The sequence below is a fragment of the Columba livia genome, chromosome 6, assembly GCF_036013475.1.
Source record: "Columba livia isolate bColLiv1 breed racing homer chromosome 6, bColLiv1.pat.W.v2, whole genome shotgun sequence".
NCBI lineage: Eukaryota > Metazoa > Chordata > Aves > Columbiformes > Columbidae > Columba > Columba livia.
In genome coordinates this window covers 23,670,929-23,698,635 of record NC_088607.1, presented here as the reverse complement: position 1 = coordinate 23,698,635, position 27,707 = coordinate 23,670,929, and the positions used below count along the sequence as shown (strand labels likewise).

The window sequence follows — 27,707 nt, the reverse complement described above, 5'->3', positions numbered from 1 at the left end:
ACATGCATTTTCACACCCGTAAAACAGAGCTTTGGGGAAAAACAACTCTAAACCCTAGATTACTCAGGTATACTTTCACGGTCACAGCACTAACAGAGACCATCATTTTACATATCAAATAAATCAAACATTTGTCATCTTTCAAATATTTTATTTTAGTACTTTTAAATATGTTTTAATACAACAAAGATAGAAAACAATATATTAATTCAATCTGAGTTTAGAATCAAAACAATATTTACTTATTTACAGTACTCACTTTAAACTTCACTGGCACTCCTTCTAGCCATTAGGTAATACTATTTTCTCTGTTGGAATAAAACTGAAGTAACTGTCAGTGTGAAAAGCCGTATTTCTACATCCCTAGTATGTTAAGTACCACATACAATGCAGTTTGTGGTTTCTCACATTTGACAAATTTCTCATATTTGACAAAACGGAATTGAAAAAGCAAAACTAAGTTACAGTTAGTCTTCCTAACTACGCAGTCACTGGGCTAACAGGTCAGGTTATTGTGCTCAACGTTTATCACCTTAAGATCTTGCACACCTATTACAAACTGGCTTTAAAAATGTGCATGTCATTGAACTATGTACATAATACTCACTGCAAATTTCTTAAGTTACTAACAGTAAGTATGCAGGATACTGCTATACGGAAAGCTCAGTGTTCACAATACTATAGTGTTTGAGGGATTGTGAGGGGGTTTCGGTGTTTTTCTTCATATAATGAAGACAACATGAGTAAGTTCGCTCCAGAGGACTTTTTTCCCCCAGAAATACTGTTTCAATTAGAATAGGGACAATGTCAAAGATGCATCAGAAATAGTAATCATCTATATCAATCATCAGTGGTCTATTAATTAACCCTTGATTGATAAAGTCTACATGCGCAAAACAATTCAGAGGGTAAGCTGGCTCGCTGCTAGGACTTCTGCCCAATATATATCCATCTTGATAAGTCTATGATGGGTTTTGTAGTTACAGGTCATGTTTCTACAAAAGTATCCTAGATTATTAAAAAAAAAACAGAAAAATCAATACTGTCAACTACTACAAATTCTCCCCAACTCTTCAGTAGAAACTACATGGACAGGATGAAAAACTAACATAGTTGTTACAGGTTACTTTCATTATACTCCACGTCCACAAAACCTACTTTTCTTTTTTTTCCTAAGACATCTGCTATTTCTTCAAATGCGTATTTAATTATTAAGACTCAACTCCACAATAGTTTTGGTGCGTGAAAACCTAGTGGACTTTCATACATCAAAAAACTAGCTAAATAGTAATGAACAAGTGTAGCACTAAGTATGCAAGCACTGCTTAAAAAACTCAAGGAGATACTAACTGTTGCAGAAGACTTGTACTGATGTCCGAGTTCAACGCTTCCTTCTTTCTCTTCAGTACTCTTTGGCACTACATGAGACACAGCTGTACAGAAAAGAAGATTATAGCAACCTGTGCTTTTATCCACATTGAAGGGTTTCAATATTTCTAAATAACCTCATTAACATGCTTGCATCAAAAAATAACCTTTTTTTTTCCAAATCATTTAACTGATTCTTGCATCTTAAAGCAACTATCAAGGTTTTGTTTCATTGCTTCTTTTTTTTTCAGATTTATTTTCTCAGAACCAAGTTAAGTAGTATTTTTTTTTTAATTCTCCTGGAATGTTTTCCTCTATAATAGATGGGCGTGGGCAGAAATCAGGGAAAACCAAAACCAAAGTGACATTACCTATTCTCATAACCGTAGCAGCCGACCATGTACAGCATGTACTTGGCCTTATCCAAGACAATGCTTAAACTTAAATGGTAGCCCTCACTGAAGTCAAGAGCAGCTTTTGCCTAAAGTTAAGCACATCATTTGCATCATCACAAGCAGTATACTTGCTAGTCTCGAATATTTAAATACTTCAGGCCTATCTACATTTCTGCACCAACACTTGGTATAAATGTTATCTTGTTTGCCAGAGGACATGAAGATAATCAGCATATATGGAAGATTTCTATATAATTTTTCAAGAACACCTAAAGGAACCTTGTTTAAAGACCCTTTCATAAGGTTTTGTCAGTGTAATCAGAATTTGCTAAAAAACACACCTATGAAAGTCTAGTTTCTGTATGCAGGTGTAAGGTCATAGAGCCACCAGTTTAACAGATCTTCCAGAAAGGAAAAACTAAAGGCAAAAAGTTTAGGAAAGCTATTACAAGAAGCTCTGTCATAAGGTACAATGAAAAAAAATGGAGGAGGGGAGTGCCTACATGTCTATCACTTGCAGGTCTGTGCATACATATCCCAAAACTGATGACAATAATAAGGGAGAGCTCAAGACTATTGTCAAGTCTCAAATATTACTAGATTTGCTCAGCTACCAAAAATGTGACCCTCCCCTTCTTTTGTATATCCAGACTTATTAAGTTAAGACTTCTCTACTTGATTGCTTTGCGCACTCCCACAGAAGATGACTTTGTACTAATTAGGTGCAGCAAGTTAAAGGACAGTAAGAAAGACTGGTGCATGAACATAAGATAGAAAGACAACCCTGAACGTACTTGGCATTAAATCCAAGGCCCAACGATGCTCTGCTGCCATTACTTAAAGTGCCTGTCAGCAGCAGAGAAGCAGCAAAATGCATTTAGAACACTGACTCTTTAAAAAGGAGGTACAGAATTTTAAGCCTGTCAGTTACTTGCAACTTGTTTACATCTAACTAACAATAAAACTTACATTAGCAATTTTACAGACTGACCTGTGCTCTTTTGCATGCAAGATAAGACTGTTCTGTCTTCTATTGATTTCAAGCCTTCCTCTTGCATGTTTATCAGCACAATGAACTTACAAAATAGAAGAGGACAATTACCCCAACAATGTTTTAACCCACTTCAATGCTCACCAAACCAGCCTCTGTAAATTACTTATCTTGGACTCAGATATTTAGCATCAAGGGAAAGAGCACAAAAGAACATGTTTCCTTTAAAAAAAAGTGACAGGCTGATGTAAAACATGGATTTACTTAACAGAATTTGAAAAATTAAATTAGAACAAAGAGAGAAGCCTTATGTTTCAAAGTATATGAAATTAATTAAAAAAAATAGTATTGAAATGGTAGCTTTACTTTATGTAAACATTGTTACACTGGGCTGTATTTGAAAATTCTCCTGCATGTCTAAGTTGCAGAATAATTTTTCTGTTTAGACACAGCTATGCCAGTTAGCACTCAGAATCGATAGCTTTGCAGTTCAATTGCTTATCTCTCCAAATGTTTTAACTCAGAATACAATCCTGCATATCCTGAGAACAGATGTTTCCTAGACTTTAAAAAATAGCATTAGTAATTGTGTGTGCATTGCAAAGGCAAATATAAATTAGCACATAGAGCTCTTTGATTATTAAGCCTCAAGAGGAATGTTCAAACTGCCTTTCTGAAATCAGAAAGGTAAGAACAGCAAATGAAGAGTCTTTAAATATTTCAGAATATTTTCTCCTTTTTTTTCCTTAAGTGTATGCACACACCCCCAGTTTGGATAGGAAAAGCCATTAGGCTACGGCTGATTGAACAACACAGTATTATACCTGCAATTTTGCCAAAAAATTGGAATGTTACAAATGTAAAAGTCTGCAGAATAGTACAATGTATATGTGCTCAATACAGCTGGGAGAGATACTCTAAGATGCACAATTCCTCTGTGGAACAGGAGCTAAATTAAGTTACGAAAGTAATATAGTACAAAGAGAGGAAGATAGTGAAGTTAGTACAATCCAGGTTTATAAAAGGAACACCACACAGCGACAAGTAGCCCACAGGAGGTTACAAACCTCCAAACAGAAAACTGTCTTGCAAAATTCCAGAGAGATTCTTTTCCATGCAAACGTAAGTATACAGTGGCCATTAAGTCAGCTTGTACCAAGCTGGAAAAGCTTCGTGCAACTTTCCAAGGCTGACTTATGCTACCTTTTGCATATACCACCTATTTGGAAATTGCAATAACTAAATAAAAATGCCTCTATCTTTTTACGATTTGCACCTTTTACCTATCAGTTTTCATTTAGCGTTAATCTAATTTCAGGTCTCTACAGCCAATACGTTAGTATTGTCCCCTTACAAACCACCACGTAAGAGATCATCAATGGGGTGACCCTTGGACTTGGAGTGTTGGTTTGGGGTTTTGGGGGTTGGTTTGTTGTGGAGGAATTTTTTTTTTAACAACTGAAACTCAACTGCTTATGGTACTTTTATCTTTCAGTGTAGTAAATGAGCAACTTAATTTAAGAACTAGTCTTTTTTCATACTTGTTAGATGAACATATACTCTATGTGTTTATATATACATATAAACAAATATACTGTGCATATATACCCAGAGATATTCACCATTGTTGATACCAGAGTGCTACAACACACACCAATATGAGCACTATTTCCAATACTCACTATTATTATTTTTCCTGAAAGAGTTACTACATGCATTTTCCCCATCCATTTATGGGACAGTAAGATACATGAAGAGAACCGTTCTGGCTTTCCAGTGTTAAAGAGCTGCTCCTAAAAAGCATGCAAAGGTTTGGGTAGAAAGCAATTAAAACCACACAAAAGTTATTTTGTGGCTTTAAACTCCCTAAAGCTAAGTTGACTTTACTTTCAGTGGATGTAGCATTTACTTTAATTCATTTATTTAAACACAAAAGGGAAAACTTCCAAGTGCCAGAACAACCATATACACAACTGATAGACTAGACTAAGTGAGCTGTCATTAAAAAAAAACCCATAATCGCTGCATAGCCACAAAGCAAACTTTTGTTTTTGGCAACCTGTACGCAGACCATTTATACTGTCAATTATACTTTAAGACTTGTTAAGAGACCCTTTTAGCACGGAACTATACTGCTTTCCTCATTATGACACAGTACTCCTCAATTTTTAAGTATACACACAGTTTGTTTTGAAAATTACATTTATGACTGTTTTAAAATAAAGTCTTCATGAAGTTCTGATTTCTTTAGTCAGTATATGTAAAGGCTGGCATGTCAGGTAACGGAGATTATTTGGACCTGTAAAGGATATCTCATATTCAGTACAAGCAAATACTTGAGGTTAGAGTTACTTAAACATTCACACAGAACCTTACTAAGGGTAACAATATTCTGGTTCATATGCATGATGCACTGATAGCCTTTACCGGTTCCTGCACTGTTTTCTATTTTAGCAACAAGAAAACAAAACACATACTTGTGAAAGATGGGAACCCCATTTTATGGCTAAGAATCTAAGAAACAAGGCAGGGAGGAGGAGTGAAAAATATTACATTTCCCCCCGCCCCAGCTAGTCTTGTAGGATCTTAGTCATAACACTTCATAAAAATCTGAATTGACCCACACACTCTTCAGCCAATCAGTCTTTTCAGTATAGTAGGTTTTGAAAAGGGCCAGCAATACTCATTGGGAACAGTACCATTAACATTGCATTCAAAAAAAGAAAACATCGGAAACCAGATCCTTGCTCTCCTACTCTGTTGATATGCTCTAGTATTAGCCAACGTATGGTAATACAAAAAGAGTCTTGTAGTGATGTAGAAGGCAATGAAGACATCTATAGAATAATGTTCATGTGCAGCCAAAATGAAGAAGATTCCAAAGAGATTCAGGACCCAGGACAAGGTGTGCAAGAAGTTCCAGCTCCTTGGTGTATCTAAGAGAAAACAGAAAGTGACTAACCTTGAAAGTCTCAAAAATCTGGGTCATTACAAAATCCAGGCCTAGACATCACAAGTTTTTATACAGAGTTTTCATCCAAAAAATGTGATGAAGTTACTGTCATCACCTGGAAATATTGTTTACATCTACAGGTCCAATAAATTCAATGAAAACAACCACAGAAGTTACAAATATCTATCACTTCATGACTTCATTTACAAACACAGCTATTATGCATTTCTGGATTAAAAGAGAATCCTAAAATGGTTTAGGACCATGTAAAGCAGAATTCTTTGTTGAACTAACTTCTTTTAATGAACACCATGCTTTTTCCATGTAATAAGGGGAAAAATGTCATAAAGCGTACATTACTCTCTTATTGCAGTCATTCCATCATTGGTGAACTCAAACTAATTATCTTAGCTTGCTATATAATGTATCAAATCCGACTTTGTATTTACAGAACAAGAGTATCCTTTCACATCTTCTCACTCATTATGAGGTTTGGTATTTTGGCTTTATGCATTATACTAACCATCCAGCCACCCAGCTGGCTATTTTGCCTGACAGGGGTCAGTGACAGATACCCAGGGAAGTGTGTAGGAATCATAAATATCTCCCCCCATATTCTCCCAGTAACAAGCTAGAAAGTCTTTCTAATTTTCTTGGCTCACATGTTCTTTCACATGTGCCCTATTCATCCTTTCATTGATTCAAGTGGTGCTGCCCCTCTCCTGGCTGCAAGTGAACTGTCACGAACGTGAGAAAGAGCACAGCAATCTGAATTTACATTTGTTTGCTTAAATGTAACACTCTGAACTTTTTGAGGAGGTCAAGCAACAGATATTCTTAAAACTTAAGGACATTTAAGTATTTACACTCTCACGCTCTTGGCTAACAGCAAGCAGTACATATTCTTAACACTCGAGGACATTTAAATATTGACACTTGGTACTTACATTCTGTGACAAAGAAGTTGAGCATGGTCAGGACAACAGTGTGACCACTGAACATGTAATCTCCACATGTGTGTACTCCAGTCAGAGTCATTCCAAAGCCACTCCATATTGCAAATGCCCGCTGGAGTTTTGCCCAAACATTGCCATACAACTGAAAGAAAATGACATTAACCACACTGCCCGAACAGTACATCCTTAACGTTAGTTGTATAGCACTATGTACATTTAATACCATTTATCATGTTGGGTCTTTTATTAAAATGAAGGTTAGCACATCTCTGAATTTTCTTGTGGCACTGAGTCACATTAGTAACTAGAATTACAAATCGTATTCATCATACCTCTGACAAATACTAGAATTTAGAGCAAGTATTTTGTTGCAAGTGATTTACATACAGAGTCTGCCACCTTTTTTTGAATGTATTCAGCCTCCCAGTGTGTCATTGTCAAACTTCCAATATATTCAGCTCAACTAGAAGTTAAGATAAAACCATAAAATTCCATGTTCTATGGAATATCCCTTATTAGAAGGGGTGAAATAATAATAGGTTGCGGGTTTTTTTTTCCAACCATGCATCCAAAAGGACAATGAAGCAACTACTCCACTTCTAGCCTTTCTTCATGAAGTCAGTATCTTAAGTGCACACTTCTCTGTTGTATTCTCTCTAGTTTACATTGTGAAATATTCTAAACGCCCTTCCCCAAGTAACTATCTCCTCTCCGAAGTGGGAAGCACTTCTAATACCCCTAAGGATGCTTGCCTACATAATGGCAATTAATGAAGAGAGGAACAGGAGAGAAACAACACTGTTCTTACAAACATACGTCTAACATTATGGTCACAACCATCTTAATAATTTTAAATTAAAAAAAAAAAAAAAAAGAAAGGAAATGGCAAAAATAATTGAAAGCATTTTAAGTTTTTACCTTTCCAGTACACTGCAAGTGCTGGCCTGGCACAGAGAGTGAGGTAACAAACATTGTAATGCAACGTAATAAGAATACTGTCCCCATGAGGCTGCACAGCCTTCGCAGAAGTATAGATCTGGGAAAAGTACATAGGAACTAATTGAACTAATTGCAAGAATCCTAATATATCGTATTCTTAAATCAGAAACGCTATCATAAAAACAATTCCCTGCACCCCAACTTAATCCCATGAAGTCCCTTCATCGCTGCTGCAAGTTTCACAGTATGTTTTTTTTTTTAAGTAGTACTGTAAAGGTATGGTTCCACATGACAGGGTGAGACACCGTGGCAAGTTTACTGTCACCACATGGTACAGCTCCACTCCTCTGCAGCTGCACTTGTAACAGCTCTGGCACTCACACCTTCTACTGGCAAACTGATAAAAATCAACTAACTGGTACAAATTTAACTTCAAATACATACACAAGCATTTTCTACTCTTCAGTGACATCACCCTGCTAAGCTGGCTTAGTCATCCTGTGGAATTTCATTCTCGATTTTCTAATACACAAAATTGTTACAGTATGAGAGTATATACCGAGAACTCTCTGAAATACATACGTTCTGAAGGAAATTACATATAAATTCAGTAGAAAAGTAAATTCAGATTACTCCTTTGTAAGATTAACACATCACCATTCTCGAATAAATCCTCCCTGATCAATTTTAACAGGGACCTATTAGAAGCTTACAAGGTTCTCATTGAATTGAAAGTCTTAAACAATCATCATAAATTCTTGCTACAGTCCTTTCTCTGAATCAAAGTATTGGTTAATTTGAACTTTATATACTGAACCTGTGTTTGTGAAGCAGAAGAACCAACAGCCAAATATAGCAAAGAATTACGCCGCATACTTCAGTCATAGCAAAGGCCCATGGTATCCTAGGGACACTAAAAAAAAACAAAGGATGAAGCAAAAAAGTTAACTTGCAATACAAAGACTTAATTTTTCTACCTAGTCTCAGTATTGAGAATGAAGACATATAAAGTTCTAGCTACAAATCTAACTTGCATTAATCTGACAATAGTTTAAACTACAATCAAAATTATTTTGTTAGACTAAATGAAATAGAATTTGAATTAGTTTTTAATCACATCATCTCCCTTCTAATAACATATTTTCAGCAGCCATTTACGCAGAATTCACTAAGACAAAGAAAATCTCTAGTATGCTTTCTTAATTTACGTGTATGATTTCCTAACAGGATGTGTTCCTCTGTCATTGTTTCCCAATAGCCTTTTTCTTTCTGACACAAACTTGCATCATGTCAATTATGCTGCTTATACTTATAAGAAACCCATGCCAACACAATTAATGAAATGCTGCAAAGCCTAAAATCCTAAATACTTGCAATGAAGCAGAACTGCACAGGAAAGCGCCAGGAAAAACAAAAATTGTTTTCAAAGTTAGATTTCAGTGATAATAACTATATGCAAACTTTTCAGCCTTGCTTGTCAAAATATTTAAGACTTTCTTGCACATGTATGGCACCAGTAACAATTTCCACTCTCCAATTTCACTAAAATACAGACCAACAGATTTCAAGAGAGGCTGCTCCTCGTAGCTTGGTGTTCCCCCTGAAACAAAGGGGTAGCAAAGCTGCTCACATGCCAGCTTTATAGTAATCCCCTCACATTGTTTTGTGAGCTGCTGCTTTCTGACCTCCCCCATCCTCCCGCCCACGGAACACCATGGCAGTGCCTGGGGAACATAGCCCAGCAATTTCACAGCGCTCGTTCTCTCTCCCCTCTCACACTGCTGGACGTGGTCCATCCTTTCTGAGTTATAACTGAATTTATGCCATTTATAACTGCACACTTAAAAGATTAGACTCCTACAGACTTCAGGAAAATCATTAATGAAAACGGAAATTACTGGCAGGAATAAGGAGACCACAAGGACAGAACACTTAAACGGTTTATCTTTTTTAAAGCTCTCTAGGCCATCGGTTCTCTACAGTGCACAGACACTTCTGCAAAGGAGCATTTATCCCCCATTAAATCTGTAGTTGACTATATATAGACTAGAATTTCACCTTTGCTATTGTTTCCCTTTCCTGCCTGAAGTTGAATACTTTCCTTAAAAAATGAGCAGGTACTATGTAAGTTACAACAGTGCTTTAGTACACAGATACTTTACGGTTAAAAAAGATGCTGGTCTACTCAGTCTACTTCAGAGTTTCCCTAAACCACCTTCGACAAGTTAACAGTGGGGAGACGGCAAGAATACAGTATCAGTGCTACTCCCTTTCAATCTCCCTGCTCACTAGCAGGTCAAAATATTCCTTCATAAAAGGCTTTTCTACCAAGACATGTTAAGCTTCGTAGCAGCATCTGGGTTTCAGAAAAAGCGTATGGCTGCTTATCTATGAGAGCTGACCATCAGCCTTTTTAGTAAAATTAGAGGATGGACAATTTAATTCCTGTGTTGCGATTAGCTGAAGATGTAGAATTAAATATAAACTGGGTAGAGCAACAGCTCAATTTATTTTCCCCTGAGAAGACTAAATCTCTTAATCTAACTGACGTGCATTTCGATCTTAGCAGAAGGGTTTAACTACACTCTAATTACTATTTTGCAGAGGCATCTTCAAGAGCACAAGAGACTTCGAGAATGAAGACAGCCTATACTTTAACCATCAAGTTACTATTTTGTTTTAGAAGAAAATTTCTTACCTGTCTAGAAATATGTCTGGTAGAGGTGGATATGTTTGCATGTCAGGTACTCGCTCATGTACTATAACCATAACAAACGATGTAAAGCCAAACACTATGAAGACATACACACAACTTAAAACTGTCTTCCAATACTCTGGGTCCAGTCTTCGGGCCGCGTGCTTGTTTTTGCCATTGGCATATTGATACTGGTCACCGTTCGAGTCAGTACTTGGTCCATCGTAGTCCCGAGGTACTTCACCATTACAAAACCAGTCTGAACCCTGCAGTGAACCAACACTGGGGCACATTGTGCCAACGTGACTGTCGCTGTTGTAACCCAGCTCTTCTAGGACATCAATATGTTGCTTCTGCAGTTTGCGTATGGACAGCATTAGCCTTTTGATATCCCCCAGGACTTTGATTTCCAAAGGAGGGGATCGTAAGTCATACTCAGTAAGTGTCAGCAGTGTAATTCCATCTAGCCTGTGTCTATTACACAACACATCCACATATTCACAGAAACCTTCTTCCTTCAGCCACTTGGCCACATTCTTGGTAGTCCAACGTCGAATGCAAAGCTGGTTGTTGCCTGCCATCATCCTTCTCTATCCGCCAACAAACTGACCTGCAACATGTTGGAGAAAGAGACAAGACTCAAACATTTAATGCAGATCACTGAAATGCCACTGTATTTTGTTTATTTTAGATGCCTAATTAGCCAAAGGCTTTTTACATATGAGCCACCTAAAAAACAGATATAAAATTTATTAGGTAATATAAAAATACTTTAAAAACATTTTTTATCCAAGCAAAACTAAGATTATCTCACTTGTTCCTAAACACACATTTAAAGCTACAAAGAAGCAGAGCATTTGCTAGATGTACCCAGTCTACTTTCATTATTTTCTTAAAATAAATAAATAAATTAAAGTTTGTTCATTACACTAGGTGATGAAAAACAAAGATTTCTCTGTTTAAGTACTAGCTTAACCAGTAGTCTTTTCCACTGCTTGCACTTCATAAGCTAAGTAAGAAAGTATAGCCAGCAACCAGGTGAAACTGAATTAGAACTAAAATAATACATTACAGGTCCAATACATTCTACTGTTTTAAAAAATATACTGAAGCTTTAGTGGCATGGCATTTCCCCCCACCCCTCCCAAGTAAACCTAAGACTAGGTATCTACAATAATATTGACCCGAGGCATCTCAATTGTATGTTGATGGTGCAGCCATCATATTTTATCTTTGTTTAATCTCAGTAATTAAGATAGATGCTTATTATATTATGAATCCTTAAAAATACTCAGCTTTCAAAATAACATTACTAGAAATTAAGCATTAGCTTTAATTCCAAAGCACCTTCAAAAGTGATGTGGTAATAGATAACATAATAACACACCAGAACCAGAAAAGATGTATTCTCTTCACACAGATTTCTCAATAATTGTTTTCTTGACCCTAGAATATTGTTTGCAGGAAGGCAAGCCATCTGAGCAACATCTGAGTCACGTGGAAGTGACAAGTCAGCAGAACAACAACCAGAAAAAAATTAACCCCAAAATGTTAAATAGAATACATAAAAAACTTCGAAAAGCTACCAGTGATGTGGAAGTAATAAAAAGCTTATCCAATATTCAAGACCCACAGCAGTACAGAATGGATTTGTGCATAATTTATATTTGGTGACTTATGTACAGTTGCCATCTAAGAAACAGCTACAATTTCACAACTCTTTTGCACTCAAAAAAACAGTCTACTTAACTAGAATGTTTTAATCATGCCAGCCAAATTTCAGAAAATACAGGAGTAAAATACACTAGCGCATTGAATACTACACATGAATATTATTATATAATTATTGCATTCAACTTTTTCTTCCAACTTATATCTAATAGGACCACACACTATTTTATTCTATATCAGAGAAGATTAAGTTTGTCCAACAAGATTTATGAGATTTACCAACAGTGCATAAGAAATCACTTAGAAGAAAAATGAGTGCACAAATCAAAGCTGCCCTTCTAAATGAACTAAGGGAGCGGTACTTCTGAAGATATTCTCTCTGAAGTTGACTGTATATTAACAACATGTACTTAACGCATTGTTTAATTTCTCAAAACTCCATATACAGTCAATATGTATATAAGCTTTAATACCTTGATTTAACTAGTTGCAAAAACATCCATAAACCACTACTAGAATGTCTGCATATAAAAAGCTGTTTGCTCACTTCTGTTATCTTACTATTTCTGAAGGTCTTGCTCAAAACATCTATAGCAACTACTTTGCTCGTACAACTACTAACAAAAGAAATAATGACATTTAATTTATAATTAATGATCAGTTAAGTGACTTTTTTTGTATTACATATTTTTATCTTGCTCCAGTAAAGCAAACAAATAAATTCGAGTTGCTCATCTGGACTTCCAGCTTTGCTTACACAGAAATACAGACAAAAAATTTTAATTACTCTGTTTTTCTTACAACACTGTAATCATCACAAGTTTTCTAAAAGCAGTGAATCTAGACTCACCAAAAATACACTCAATTTACTGATTTATCTTCTAACCGAAACAAGTTCTGATGGCAAAGGCAAAAAACTCTCCCTAACCCATGAGAAATCTGTTCATTTTTTTGCAAGTAGCCCAAGGCCAGCCTAGTGTTTCTTCATCTGGCATCACAGGAATAAAAATCAAGTCTTAGCAAACATGCAATAAAATGCATAATGTTATTTAAAATTAATAACACGCATGAGTAACACAGAGCAAGCAGAGACTTCAGCATCAGAGGGAAAAATACACTTTTTGCCTGACACCAGCAATATCTGTAGTGAGCTAGTTGATTACCTCCCTGCTACTGGGACTTCATGTTTAGTCAGCTCATCAGCAGTACATATCATGTGTCCTGTTTCCCTTTTTTCCTTCCTCAGCCTTTCAATCAACAGCATGAATACAACCAAAGATGAACTTCATGCACATAAGTTGTTTTCTTCTTTTTTTTAAAGAAAAACATTACTTCATGAGTCATGAAAAATTCTACAATTTGGTTAGGGCATTTTTAAAAATGAGATGCCTCTGAGAGGCTGAGTATACCCTGGCTGTTAGCACAATATTTTTCCTAGATGTCTACTTAAATATGGAAAATTAATCTCTCTCAAAATGACTATCATGTTTTCCTCTACTGAATTACTGCCAGTCAACCATTTAGTCACTAACTTTCATAGCATATGGACATGGAGCCAGTATTTTGAGGTAAAAGTGTGGAAAGCTGAATATGATTATCACTGCTCTAGCCAAGGAAAAGTAGCATTAGTATCACACTAACATTAGGCTGCAATTTGGTTACAGAAACAAAACTCGATTCCACCAGAGTCATAGCTGAAGGGTTAAATAACATGCTAGCGATGCCCACAACAGTTAGCAGAATGCTGACCGGATTTGTTCATTCCAGACACATGCGAAACTCTACCAGCACCATTAGAGCTTCACCACCTGCCCTCGTGTGCCTTGGAGAGCCTGTGGCTCTCCTTCCTGACATGCCTGCGGATTTTGTCCCAGCTAGGTTAAATTCTCACAATGCTTCAGAGGAATTTCGGGAAGGACACTGAATCTCACCGATCTCAAGTGATTTAACCTACATTTCTTTGTGGAAGATTTCAAGCTGAAGTTTGAATATAGGCAACCCCAACCCAACCCCTCCTTGCCGGGTCGGCTGGCCTGGGAGCACGACATCTCACACTTCGGACATCTCACACCTCGGGTGAAAAGTTTTCCTGTACAAAGGCTGCTGGATCGCAATGGGGACAAGACGCAGGTTTGAGGCCTTGGCTCTCCAGCACAGAAAAGCCATACACAAAAATGTACACTGAGCCAACTTGCAATAATGGGGCCACTGTCACATACCAACCCAGTAATGCTGTGCTGGAAAAGGAAAATACAGCACTGCCTTTGTTACTCATCAGAAGTCTCGAATACTCTGCTGACTTGCATCAGAAGCCTGACACTTGTTCTTCCCAAAAACTCTAAATTTTCAGTGCTTATTTAAAGCAAATAACACCAAAGGTTTCATTGCTACATAGTATACAGTGACTTAAACCTTACCTTCTAAATGCCAACATACATAAAACAGTATCTTGAAAACAAAAGGAGAAAAAGAACACTTACCAAAAAAACAGATGACTTTAAAGGGTTTTTAATACAATAGCTACCATGCTATACAAAAAACTGATCAAACACAGCAGAATGCCCACCGTGAGACCAGAAAATTGTTTTTTTCCTGAAGGAAATATACAATAACTTCAAATGCAGAAATAATCCTGTCAAACTTTCATTCAGTTTTACTTAAGAAACTCTGCTATCAGGGTTGTTTCATAAACATTTATATTAAGTGAGATTATCAGCAGTATCTTAATTGTACTCAAAGGCCTCAGTGCTATTTATGAAGGTAAGATATGAAAACTCATAAAGTAACACTTGTTTAGTTTACTGTATTGTATGTCTTAGGTTTTAAAACATGAAGGAAGATGTGCTTTTCAATAATTATTTATTGAAGTGCTGCATTGTGGAAAACATAGAACTGATACTGTAAAATCGAAGATTAGCTAAACGTGCTTAGGAGAGTGTGTCTGTTGGAATTGCCTCCGTGCCAAACCGACAGCTAAACATATTTGTCTTAAGAACCATTAAGTGCAGTTACACATTGCAGCAAGCTGAACAAAGTACATACTCTTACCTGACTTTTACATCTCATTAAACCAAATGGGTTGTACTATACTCAAGTGAATACTATGAGTGGCTCAACTCCTACTCAACTGCAAAGCTAATGAAACATTTTTAATCCTACCACTGTAATTCAAGACACACACAAGTGATTTTTAAATAACTGATCAAGTACTCCAGCACTTGTCTTAGGATGTAATTCACAGTATGTCACTAATATTTGTACAAGACCTTGAAAATTTCACATGCTAAACGTCAACCATCAAATATTTTTTCCTCCAACTTCAAGACATAGTATATGCATCTCCTAATAGAATGTTTGCTGCTCTTTATCCTCATATAGCTTATAAGTAAAACAATTCATGTTTGCTTTTCCCCTTTTACTTAATTCTTTTCTTCTACACCCCCATCTTAAGATGGAAATTGGGAAAAACATGAACAAACTCTCCATCCAAATTAATATCAGAACAGTATCTGAAGTGAAACTGTGTTTGTTCTTATTCTCCACAATCGTTTACAACCTGATCTTTTTTGGTCTATCAAAAATCTAGGAGCCTGCTTCATTTTAGATGCATTAAAATAAATAAGAAATAAAAAACCTTTTCAAGTTATGGGATTATTAAATAATTTATAGTGTTATATAGTTTATGGATCTCAACCAGCTTAGTGGGCTGCAAAACTGAGCTCTGTTCAAAGAAAAGTGACAGCATGGAGCCTGAAAGACCACAGCTTCTAGGCCAAGCCGGGTTTTTAATTGTATACTACAAAACAAACAAACAACAAAAAACAACAAACCAGCCAGCCAGGAAAAAATTCACATAGCATAGCAAACAAGATAATTACAAATTCTTGCCCTTTACAAATCTACAGAATGTTTCCTTCACATCCAAGTAACACTTTCGCAACAAAAACTTATGAAACTTCCCAAAGAATTTCCTTCCACTGGGTATAAAAATCATTTCACTCTAAACCTGTGAGTTAATTTCACCTTTTTTTCTGTACCACAGATAGCAAAAGAAGAACAAGACCACAGGAATTTCCTTATCTCTGATATCCAGCAAGTGGCAACTCCTACCAAACACGAGGAGCATTTAAATGGCAGGATATGACTTGCTGAGCTCTGGCTGCTGCAGAGAGAGCACATCAGGACCCCGTGCCCAGCTGTCCGAGGGAGCTCTGTGGAGACGGAATGTTCTCAGCGCAAGTGGAATCTCCCATCAAGTCATCCTACAATGCAGAATGTGTGTTGGGTTTATATAAAATGGATTTTGCAAACTGAAGCATCAAATACAAAGCCACGAGACCACTTCAATTCCAGTTACAAACCAATAAATATGTGAACATTAAAACTGCCTCTCATTTGCCTCTTCTTCCATTAACTTATAGAGCTGAAAAAACCTACCCTTTGAAGTATTATTTTTAAAAAACAGCATTAAGTGATTAGTCCAAGAGGCCACCTGATGCATCAGCAACGTAGATTTGAGAGACAGAGTGGACAGCAGTTCCTTGCAGAGTTTCAATTTTCTGCATACACTCAGGCCTTAAACTCACACAAAATCTGTCCCACGCAGGCAGACTCCTCCCTTAATCCGAGACTCGAACAGCGTGGAACATGCCAACCGGTAACGGCACCTTTCCTTGGCAATTATCAAATCCTACATGCTCAAAAACTTTTTTACTCAAAACTGAATACTGTGCCCTCGGAAAACCCACGATTTTACACCGTTGGCAGAGTAAGACAGATAAGTGTCTGTTTTGACCCTGTACGACTGCTTCGTTATCGAACTGCAAGACTGACACACAGCATCATTTCCAGAAACGATGTGTTTCCTGGGCAGGCTGACACGGGAATCGGACACGATTCCTCTGTCCCCAGACCTGCTACAACTGAACGAGCAGAGTAACCGCACGTCCCGTCCTCGCCCAGCCCCGCGGACCCGCCACCGCCCCGGTGCACACGGTCACACCCAGGCTCCTCACGACGATGTTCTCCTCCCTGGTGACAGCTTAGGTACAAAATTTACAGAGTCCAGAACGAAATCGACACAACCGGACACAAAGACTAAACCTGTTCATCCTCTCTCCAGCAAACGAAACGACTTAAGCAAGAAACACGCAATTCCCAGTTTCTCAGCAGACTGGTTTCCCCAAGCGCCCGGAACCCACCAGCCAAGGCGGGTCAGACCTCAGGAGAGCCGAGGCCGTGACAGACACACGTTGACGATGGCGGAGCGGGTTTCAGCACCAGCAGAAGATCCAAGGGGCTCCTTCCCCGCTGAGGCCGCTCTCCAGCGCGGCCGCGGCCGCCCTTGTCCGTGCCGAGGCCCGCGGAGCCCGCCCGCCGCCGGGCCGCACACACGCCGCCCGGCGGGCCCGGGACCCGTGTTTCGCTGAGGGGCGACGCGCGACCCCTGCGGGGAGCGCCCCCGCACCGCACCGCACCGCACCGCACCGCACCGCACCGCACCCCGTCCCGCCTCACCTGCCGCCGCGGCAGCGGCGCTAAGTGGCGGTGCCGCAGCGCCCGGCCCCGGGGCGGCGGCAGCGGCGGCGGCTCCTGCGCGCCCTCCCTCTCTCCGGCGGCGGCGGCCACCGCCACCACCCCATCACCCTGCCGGAAGTGGCGGCCGGCAGCGCCCCGCGGGCGGCGGAAGGGGCGGGGACGGTGCGGGGGCAGGTTCCGGGATGGCGGTGTCTCCCCGCCGTGGTGCGGAGCGGTGCGGGGTCCGGGCCGTGCCCGTCGCCTCGGCCGTGGCCCAGGGCGCCGCCTCGGCCGTGCGGTGTCGCAGCGAGGGCCAGTAATGGTGGCGCGGGGCACCGGCAGCTACGGGCGTCGGGTCGGTACCGCGGCCTTGCTGGCAGGGGCGGAAAGGCTGGAGCGGGTGCTGCCTGCGCGCCTCGGATTTGTGGGCCTGCGGGCGGCTTCTCACCCTGCTGCCCCTCCACGGCGAGGTTACAGTATAGCGTACAGTACGGGTACAATGTCCTGTCGGACTGCCGTGAGAATGTAAGTTCTAAGTACGTGAGAGCGTAGTCACTGCTCCTTTGAGCTGTCCAAGAAACTCACAATCCAGTTGCCCGTTGTTTAGAGGTCATAAGACAAATTATTAACTCTTCCATAATCTCAACAGAGATCAGCAGAAGGGGCAAGTGAGGTTGTCTTGCTTTTCTAACTGTATCGTGCTATTCTATCTGAAGAACAGAACATGCTCAAACCAGGGCAAAGGTATTGAACTCTACCCTGGTAAGATACCATAGTGTATTTTTTCCAGAGTGATCTGTTATTGGGATGCACCTTAGCACGGTGTGGATGAGAGAAAGAGGCGGAAGTTTCTGATCACACTTAATAGAATTTTCATTGCTTTTGCATGAGAAATGAGTAAACACATAAAACGAGCCCGGCATCATTTAAAAATCCACTAGTGTTGTCATGAAGATATCCCCATCCTTCATTTAAAGGCATATGTCAAGAGAAAATAGCCGAGAAATATTGCAGGACCCTTATACTGTCAATTTTCATATCAAGCAATCATTATAGGCCATTTCTCCTTAGATGCACTATTTTTTGCACTGTTGTTCTTTTCTGATGTCTGTAGAAAAAATAAATCTGAAAACTGGCAGCTGGCAGACAGCACTCAGTCATTCATCCAGGGTGATCCACAGCACCGATCTGAACAGCACAGGTGATTTATGAAAGCTCCAGCAAGGCACCGTAACATCAGGAACTCCATAACCTATAAATAATACAAATGGAGGGGATAGGAGACAGATGAGTTAGAAACAAATGACTCCAGAAATACATTTATTCTGTATATCAACTGACTGTGGTAGCAGTCAGCCCTTTGCAGCAGCATAATGCGGTCAGAGGAACATTCAGATTTAGCTTTGTGATTTAATTACTATGAGGATCAAGACAAGTGACCTAAGTTGTCACTTGGGTTGAAGTAAAGATGCTAATGTCACTCCATAAAGTTAATGACACTAGCCCTTTCAAAGTATTGGGCCTTGTATTCTTTCTTCACAGAGGAAAAAAGGCTCTTTTGCAATTCTTACCCATGTGCCCCTACAGTGAAACAAGGAAATTTTACATTTCAAAATGCTTCACAGCTACTTCAAGTTGTCAAGTCATCAAGCAGTCTAATGCAAGTGTCCACGATTCTACAATCTCAATTGTAATGGACTATATATATTTTAAGTAGATCAAATATTTGGAACAGAAACAAGCTGTAAGAATTTCTGCGCATTACCACACGCCCTGATACTGGTTCAAAGATGCTGATCTTTAAGTAGTCTGTTCCATTCTGCCTTTATTTTTTACACCAAATGAAGTGTAGTTTCCCAAATAAGTTGCTGGATTTGGAGGGAATGTTCCCCTTTCTTTGCCAGTTCAGTAGCCTCTGCAAACAGTATAGGAATTAAGTACAGTTTCAGTCCTTGCAATGTTTCCCTGCTTTCCCTTTACACACACTAGATGAAAAACCAACAAGTTTTAATTCATCGGTGCCAAACCGTAGAACACATACATATGAATCTGAAAGCAAAAAAAATTAAAAAGGACCTTGTCTTGCTGTTAATAATGGACCTGTAATAAAGTTGAATGTTGAGGGAATTTTGCTTACTCCAGGTCCACATATCCGTATTAAAAATAAGTAGCAGTTATCTGACAAGGGAAACAAATAGGGGAGCAAGGCAGTTTAGTTCTGCTATGCACATTATTCACTTTTTCTGCCATGCATTTTTCTTCACCGGCTGCCTGTCAATCACAACTTTCTGCGCACTCCCAGGTGCCAAGTTGGTACAATTTATAACACATTGCCTCATTTGCTTGTATCTGAAGAACTGGTTTAAGCTAAAAATGTAAAAATAAGTAAAAACAGAAGATAAAAATAGCTGCAAAAATAACTGTAGCAGGCTACAGAGCGGGTCACTGTGTCAGTGTCTTAAGCATAGTCCCGGCGCTAACTTACCTTCGTGATCTCATTCTTAGCCTGTTTTTGGGAGGTGCCAGGAAAGTGCTGTTTTGTTCAGAATGCTGTGGCTTTGCTGTGTGGGTGGTTTTGGTTTTGTTTTTTAACATAAACACACATAGAGTCCACCAGGTCCCCAGATTGCAGGAAGGAAGCGAAAATGAAAGCAGGAGTTTCCTTATCCTGTTTCCATACACTGTTTATAACAAGATCAGCAATCCACCTACAAATGATTTCCCAAATTCAGTCTCCAGACTTCAGAAATCCGGGTTGGGAAATGAGCCATGATTATATATACATGAGAGTCCAGGACTATCTGAAGTTTAGGGCCCCAAGGTATGTTATATCACCGATAGATTTCCATGCTGTGAGCCCCTGGCTGAGAGTCACATGCACAGCAGAACTGGAGGACGGATGTACATACGTACGTATGTACATGCGTGCGCAGCCTGGTCATACCCACTGGAGACAGAAAGCCCTGTGCCCAGCTGTGGGGGCCACTGCGCTGGTTTGCAGCAGCGATTTGGCAATATTGGCACTGGAGAAAGTCTTGACGGTCAGTTTCTATTTGAAGTTGTCCCTGCTAATGGCGTTTTGCTGCTCTGTCTAGTTGCATCACCTAACAAATATTTTGAAAATGACCAAATTATCTTGCACAAAAAACTGATGAAGAGCACAATTTAAAACTTGTAACTCCTAAATGCAAGTAGACATGAAATAGCTGCTTAGCCACTGCACTGCAAAGATGAAAACTGGTTCTCCTTGCTGACATTTGATGTTCTTTGAAAGGGTGAATTATTTAAATAGTTTGTGCTTTATTTAACAGAAATTTCCAATAAACCTCATTCTGTCACTTTGAGTTATGTCATTTCACGCCATGTGACATGAAGACATTGATGTAAGTTTGACAGGCAGTGGCAATGCTGACGTGTCAGTCTGAGAATTTATGACAAATTATATGCTACAGATGTTTTTAAAAATACTGCAGATTTCCAAGAAAATGTCTTCAAAATGTATAATCTCACTGGGTGCATCTTTAGATCGAAAACAATTTATTCAATACACTTATATTGATTCAATGTTCAGACTGACACTTAATTAAAAAAAAAAGGAAATTTATATTGAAATTCCCCAACTAGCTCCAGTTACAATATATTATATAGTAAAGGAAAATGAGATATGTTAATGCAATGTGGTTTTTTTTTTAAACACTCTGTCATCAAATAATACTGTTAGCATTTAGTAATTTGAAATTATCTCAAATCTCAGGATGGCACACAGGAAAGAAAGGCCCCAACTGAACAGGGAATGAATTGCTTCCAGCAAATAATAAAATATGGCAAAGGGAGATAGGGAGATCTTTCACTAGAAGTGCTAATTGATCTAAATAATGTTTTATTTTCCAGGTTTTGGATTTTTTTTTGTAATCTCATCTTTGTACAGATCAGGTCCTCCTCAGAATTTATTTGTAATTTCTGTACTTGAGTTGAAACATACTTAGATTAGTCATGTGGACTTTCAAGCATCTATTTTATTTTCAAATTTTGTGCTCCCATAATGGAAGAAATAGGGACTGAATGCCTAAGAACTAATCAAATTAGTTAAATAATTATTTTTCAAGGCAGAAAACAAGCTTCTTAGAGGGGAGAGGCTAAAAAAGTAAACTCCATGTGCTGATCAGACAAAAATTGTTCTACCCATTAAAAACACGTTAATGTTGTAGAACACTAGAAAACTCTGTCTCACTTAGTATTCATCTAAATGTGCCAGAATTCAATTAGTTTGTTTCTTCTTCAATAGCTGACAATCCCCAAAATCATATCCTGAAAGGAGGCTGATGAGCGAACTGAGTACATGTTCTGCAGCCGGAGATGACTGTATCTATAGCATCATAGCTGGCTGAACTTCCATGCTGTAACATTTTCCACTCTAAAAACGTTCTTCTTTCAGGATATGTGAAAGGAGTTTGCTTTCGGCCCCGTTTTCACTAGCGAGCTGGAAGAGTGTCACAGACATAGCATCAGTTAGTACTGATGTTCAACAGAAGAGCCTCCACAAATGTCCTGTTCTCTCAATTGCTGCTCATTTTCCAGGTAATGCCATGCTGCTGGGGCTCTCATGGCAGCTGACACTGTTACCACCTAATGTGTTATGAGCCAGGGAATGTTTGATTTAGATTATTGCACCAAGTACTGCCTACAAAGTAATCACAAAGGCATAGTCCACTCATTGAAAGGATGCCTTCTGTTGGGTGTTCCAGAATTAATAATGCATTAATTTCAACTGAAACAGCAGCTATTTTAAGATCATATGTAATTGCACATGGATGTTTGGCTTAGAGCTGCTCACCATCCCAATGCTCAGGACAATGTCCAAATTCTTGGAATCTCAAAAAGTTCCTACTGCACAGAAAGCTGATTTTGCCTCTATTCAGTGTCTCCATATATCAATTTGTTGTTTTATTGCATCCATCCTTAGTAGTTTTAAAAGGGACAGCAAAGAAGCAAAGCTGTCAAGAGAGCTAAACCCATGCGGCCAAAAGGTTACACGTGGAAGGAATAGCCTACCAAATTTGAGGACAAAGCTAAGTTCATGCTTTCCATAGTTTTTTACCATTTGAATTCAAGCTACTTTTATACCAACTAAAATACAGCAATTCTTCACAAAGTCAGAGAATCACGGCATTTCTCTGAATGTTAACATGAGGACAAAATAAAGCACTGCAGGAGCAAGGAGATGGTGGAACAAAGCCTTCAGCTTCATGTAGGGGAGTTAGCACTTCTGCTGAGAGGGATCTCCAGCTTTCTGGGAGTTTCACATCAAGGCTCATCTCAGTAGAGGAGAGCCCAACTGTCCTGATAGCTAAATAGTGTGTAAATACATGGAAGGAGAGGTATATTCTGAAACACCCAAGCCCCATGCTGTGGGCAGAAGAGCAGGTAAGGGAGAACATGGAGTGGGAAGAGATGGTCTTGTTCTTTCTAGTGAGGTTACATCCTGTAGGTCAATGCGTAACAGAGCTGGTCTGAAAGCCAGATCTCTGCATCCTCTCTGTTTCAAAGACGGCTCCTGATAACAAGAGTCAGTAACACAGCTTTAACAGTCGTGGTTACAGACTGTTAAATGTTTAGAAGATGCTAGGTGGGGAAGGCCAGAGTTTTGAAGCAAATGGATGTATGCCATACGAATGTTGGAGGCACACAGGGCTTAAATATCATTCATCTGTAGTTCATGTTTTTCTACTCAAAAGCTTTCATGCCACAGATGAACTCTGAATTTTTAGTCAGTGCAGTAGAGGTAGAGTCCAATAAAACTTTTACAGCTGAAAAGAGCCAGAATTACATATGAGTGCCACATTTCTGACAGAACTTGATTGGCAACAAAAGGGCTGGGCTTACATTTTAAAAACCCCTGCTCATAAAGCCTCAGCTTAACCCTCCACCCAGAAACCTGAGAAAAGTAAACTAAATTAAACAACTTCACCTGCTCAGTGAGTTAGTTTTCCTCATTCATGAGCACAAATCAATCAGCTTAAAAAGCACTAGTTTACCAGAGGAAAAAAAAAGAACAAAACAGAGAAACAGGTTGACACATTAAAGACATATGCATAGTGCTTGAAGTTTAACCATTTTTGCAGTTCTCTGCTGCATCTGGCCAGCTGGTTGCCTTACTCACTGCAGAGCCTGACTGCATGTCCCACTGCCCCCTCAAAATAAAGGCAGAAGCACTGTTGCTGGCATTTTCTCTTCTTTGACGTTTTAGGCCAGAACATATATGGCAATAGCAAATAACAGTCTCTTTGTATACAGGAGGCTTTTAAGCAGTTTTTTCTCTAAATCCACAGAATTTTAACAATTTCTGCTTCATAAGAGACTCTAAACAAAGTCTTTCCCCCACCTCCATATAACTTTTGACCTCTGATGCTAGAAACTATTGCCTTGCATTAAAGTGATCTCTCACCCTTAATACTCCTAAGCATACTTATTTAGTCCAGACTTTAATACCTGGTTTCAAATGGCTCTTCATGTCTCCTGATAAAATAAAATTAAGCAAATGCTCTCTCCATCATAGTAAGTCAATGCATGTAGAATAAAGGTGTTTCAGACCTGACCAAGGGTTCTTTACATTCATCACCCTTTTTCCATGGGGGATAATAGCAGCAGTAAGCTTCTCCTCTTGGGTCACCTTCTCTTCTGGATTCTTTTGGTGGAGAAACCAAGCTCTGCACATCAGCTGCCAGGCTTACAAAGAGCATCAGCATCTCATGTATTTCACCCTGCAGCTCCATCACTGACAGCTTTGCAGCCCCTTCCAGGAGCCCCGTGGTCTGAAAACCAGAAGCACAGGCCCTGCTCTACTTGACAAGACTAACACTGCAGTTTGACATGATCAGTCTCTAGTGGCTCACCAGACCTTCCTATATGAACTAACTCAGCAGCTTACAAGTTTCACCTGTTAACCATTATACTCATGTTTCTTGTTCTCCCACTGAGGGAGATATTGTGCAACATGTGGCAACTGTATTGTATTAACACATTGGTGAAAGCAGTGACTGCAGAAAGATTAGACATATAATGTACAGTGAAGCTCAGATCATTTTACTTAGTGAAAAAACAGTAGCTTCAAGAAATACATTTCTCTAAATTATTGGTGATAGGCAAAGACATCATCATCAGCTTGGTGTTTGACCTCCTGGTGACCATGTTGGTAGGACCTGCTGGTGCATTTCTGACCCTTTTGCAGCTATGGTTTTAACCACCTCAAAGTAACTGGGAGACAGTTGTTATTGGGAGATAGTTGCCACGCTTCTTGCACTGGACAGGATTCCATTTTCTGTTATTTGGCCTTTAATCACTTAGGATGAACAGCCAGGTCTCTCTGACTGCTGCTGCCGTGTCAAAGGCAGCACCAAAGGCAGGCACGGCCGTGGCTTGATGGGTGCCCTGGGGGTGGGGGGCTGCCACAGCATGGCTGTGCCGGAGAGTGGTGCGGCTCTGGGGATGAGCCCTGAAGGAGTTGCCTGGAACCAGTGAGGACGCAGTGAAGCCCAGTTTGGTACACGTAGCTGTTTCAACTGGCTGTCCCTGGCAGGGCAACGTACAGGCGAGCGGCCAGCCCTGAGGAGGGGTTTGGAGAATGCCGCGGCCTGGGACAGCATGGCTCGGCAGCGGGAGCTGCTGCCCGGCACCTGCCCCAGCCCATCTCCCGGCTTCCCCGTGACCGGCGTGGGGGCTGGCAGCACCCCAGCAGCAGTGCCGTGCCTCTGGCTGGTGGGACTGGGGTCTGTCCCTGGCTCTCAGCATGTCTGGGGTGGAGGCGCTGGGCCCCCGGGGACCTGAAGGCACTGGGTCATGCACAGGGGACATTCCCTCCCTTAAAGAAATCGAGCAGCTCCTGAACACCGGGCGGCCCTCTTGCAACCACGTTGATGAAGTGTGGCCTAATCTCTTCTTAGGAGACCTGTGAGTACAGCTTTGTGGACACACCTCTACCATATGCTCTGTCTGTTAGTATGCCTCATGGGTGCAGCTTTAGATAGCTCATAGTTTTGCTAATTGCTGTCATTTACACTGCAGACAGCATAGTTTCCGAGATAAAATTAGACTAAGCTTGTACTTGTTTCTCAGTTAGCCCTTGGAAAGAATGGATCGGCTCCAGCAAATGGCTTGGGAGATGCAATCGCAGTGCTTCTCCTGCTCGGTGAATACTTCCGCGCCCATCTCAATTTGCTTGTGTTTATCTTTGCCTTAGAGTAACAGCTCACAACAGATTTGTTTTGTGGAAGATGGGTGTGACCCACGTTTTAAATGCTGCCCATGGCACAGCATACAGCCACAGGGGCCAGGACTTTTATGGAGCAACCATTGAGTATTATGGTGTACCAGCCCATGACCTCCCAAGCTTTGATATAAGCCAGTTCTTTTTCTCTGCGGCGCAATTTATCCACAACGCCTTGAACACGCCGGGAGGTAAGAAATGGTCGTTGATTGCATTTTTATGTGGGTTGGCAGCCTCTCCTAGCAGGTCAGCACCACAAACTCAGTAGTAGACATGTCACTACATGGTGTCCTGCCAGCTTCTGGTCACCTGCGTGGTAGATCGCAGGAGAAGAGAGTGCTGGGTACACAGATGTAGCTCTAACTAGGTCCCAAAAAGGTGACATGAGAAAAGGGATGAACGGTGCAGGAGAGAGACAAGGGCAGAGAGGATAGGAGGCAGAGTTGAGATAAAAGTATCTGGAAGGAAAGGCTGGTTCAAAAAAGGAGAAGCAAAGCCATGCATTTAAATTTGACATCCTCTTTTCAGACACACTTAGTGCAACAGTATTTGTAAGAACAAATGAATAAAGAGACAAAAGTCCTGATTTCTACAGCCACCAACCACATGAAGAGGCTCATATATTGCAGGTGAGCTTCTTGTATGAGCAGGGCCTGCAGCGCTGTGCCCCCAGGGAGAAGATTTACCTTTACCCAAGGAGATTCATAGCATGTTGCAGGAGAGACTGAGCTGCTTGACACTGGTGCAATAAAATACTAATTAACCTGTACTACATAAAAGTCCATTTCTTAGCATGAGTAAACTGGCATTAATGGAGATGTTGCAGTCTGTGTTACAAGTTCTGCCTTTGTTACAGTTGAATTGAATTTTATGGGCTGTGTTTTGATTCTGTAGACCGTATCCAAGATTCTTAGCTTTGATACTGTATCCAGGTTCAGAATGTGCATTCAAGCATGATTTTATATAGCCATACCCTATTCCTGAAATTGACATAGATTTATGACATATTCTTTAGAACAGGTAACTTAAAACATACCCTATTCTTAAGATTGATATAGATTTATGACATATTCTTTAAAACAGGTAACTTAGAAATAACTGATAAACATGCGAAAGTTACTTAGCATTGCTTAGATAGATAATTTGTGTTAGAATAGGTGTGGAATATGCTAATGGTTGTCAAGAATTGTAATGCATATGTATGTGATCAAATTGTATAAATATGGTGTAAACTGAATCAGTGGCTGAAGCCAGCTTTGGGTGCGAACCCCTGGTTTCCCAGCGCTGAAATAAAGCACCGCATATAACTGCACCTGTGGTTATGTGTCTTGAATGCTAACACCTTCAAAAGAGAATTATGGTCACAGCAAATTGCCTTATTATGCAATGGTACTAGGCCAGTCATTTTTCTTGGTGTCTAATGTGTTAGTGCCATCCTTTCAGGCCTGATTTTAGCATTCTTCTTCATCTAAGTAAGACCTCTGAAATCAAGTCTGATTTTCTTCTTGCTCACAACTTCATTACTTCAACAGGGTTTTCTTTGATTTACCAGTGTTTCTGAGATCAGGTTGGGATCTCATGACACTTCTCGTACAAATGAGTGTAACAACTGCAAATTAAAATGAACTGTTAGCAGTTCATGTGATCTGTCAGAAGAGTGAGAAATACACCATGTTTGCAGTGTTACTCTAATTAAGCTGGAGAAAGCAGATGGGCTTTGCCTTCCCTTTAAAGTAAACTTCTTCTACTGTACTCCTTTTCTTCTATGCTTATAATTTTTTTTTTTTTTTTTTTAACCAGCTAAAATTTTGGTACATTGTGCAGTTGGAGTGAGCAGGTCAGCTTCCCTAGTCCTAGCATATCTCATGATAAATCACCACCTCCCATTGGTTGAAGCCATCAAAACAGTGAAGGAGCATCGATGGATCTCACCCAACCGTGGCTTTCTGAAACACCTGC

The 27,707-nt window shown here is 39.9% G+C and overlaps 2 protein-coding genes across 5 annotated transcripts; one reads left to right on the top strand and one right to left on the bottom strand.

Annotated features, from left to right (window-relative positions):
* Nucleotides 1-130: 130 nt before the first annotated feature.
* On the bottom strand, nt 131-17,628 carry SAMD8 (sterile alpha motif domain containing 8). 4 transcript variants are annotated; one of them, XM_065068547.1, is made up of 7 exons: nt 17,486-17,624; nt 16,079-16,230; nt 10,301-10,907; nt 8,420-8,515; nt 7,582-7,699; nt 6,655-6,805; nt 131-5,690 (listed from the first exon to the last, which is right to left on the bottom strand). In XM_065068547.1, exons 3-7 carry the CDS (start codon nt 10,879-10,881, stop codon nt 5,386-5,388), a joined length of 1,251 nt encoding a protein of 416 aa, XP_064924619.1. In that variant the 5' UTR covers nt 10,882-10,907; nt 16,079-16,230; nt 17,486-17,624; the 3' UTR covers nt 131-5,385. The 4 variants fall into 4 exon arrangements, with proteins under 4 accessions (XP_064924619.1, XP_064924620.1, XP_064924618.1 ...); XM_065068548.1 differs by having other exon boundaries at nt 15,992-16,230; nt 17,486-17,619; XM_065068546.1 differs by lacking the exon at nt 16,079-16,230 and having other exon boundaries at nt 17,486-17,628.
* LOC102088486 (dual specificity phosphatase 29) lies at nt 17,498-27,707 on the top strand. The gene is made up of 4 exons (XM_065068574.1): nt 17,498-18,010; nt 25,722-25,939; nt 26,277-26,377; nt 27,549-27,707. The coding sequence occupies exons 1-3, from the start codon at nt 17,805-17,807 to the stop codon at nt 26,315-26,317; spliced, it is 465 nt and encodes a 154-aa protein (XP_064924646.1). The 5' UTR covers nt 17,498-17,804; the 3' UTR covers nt 26,318-26,377; nt 27,549-27,707.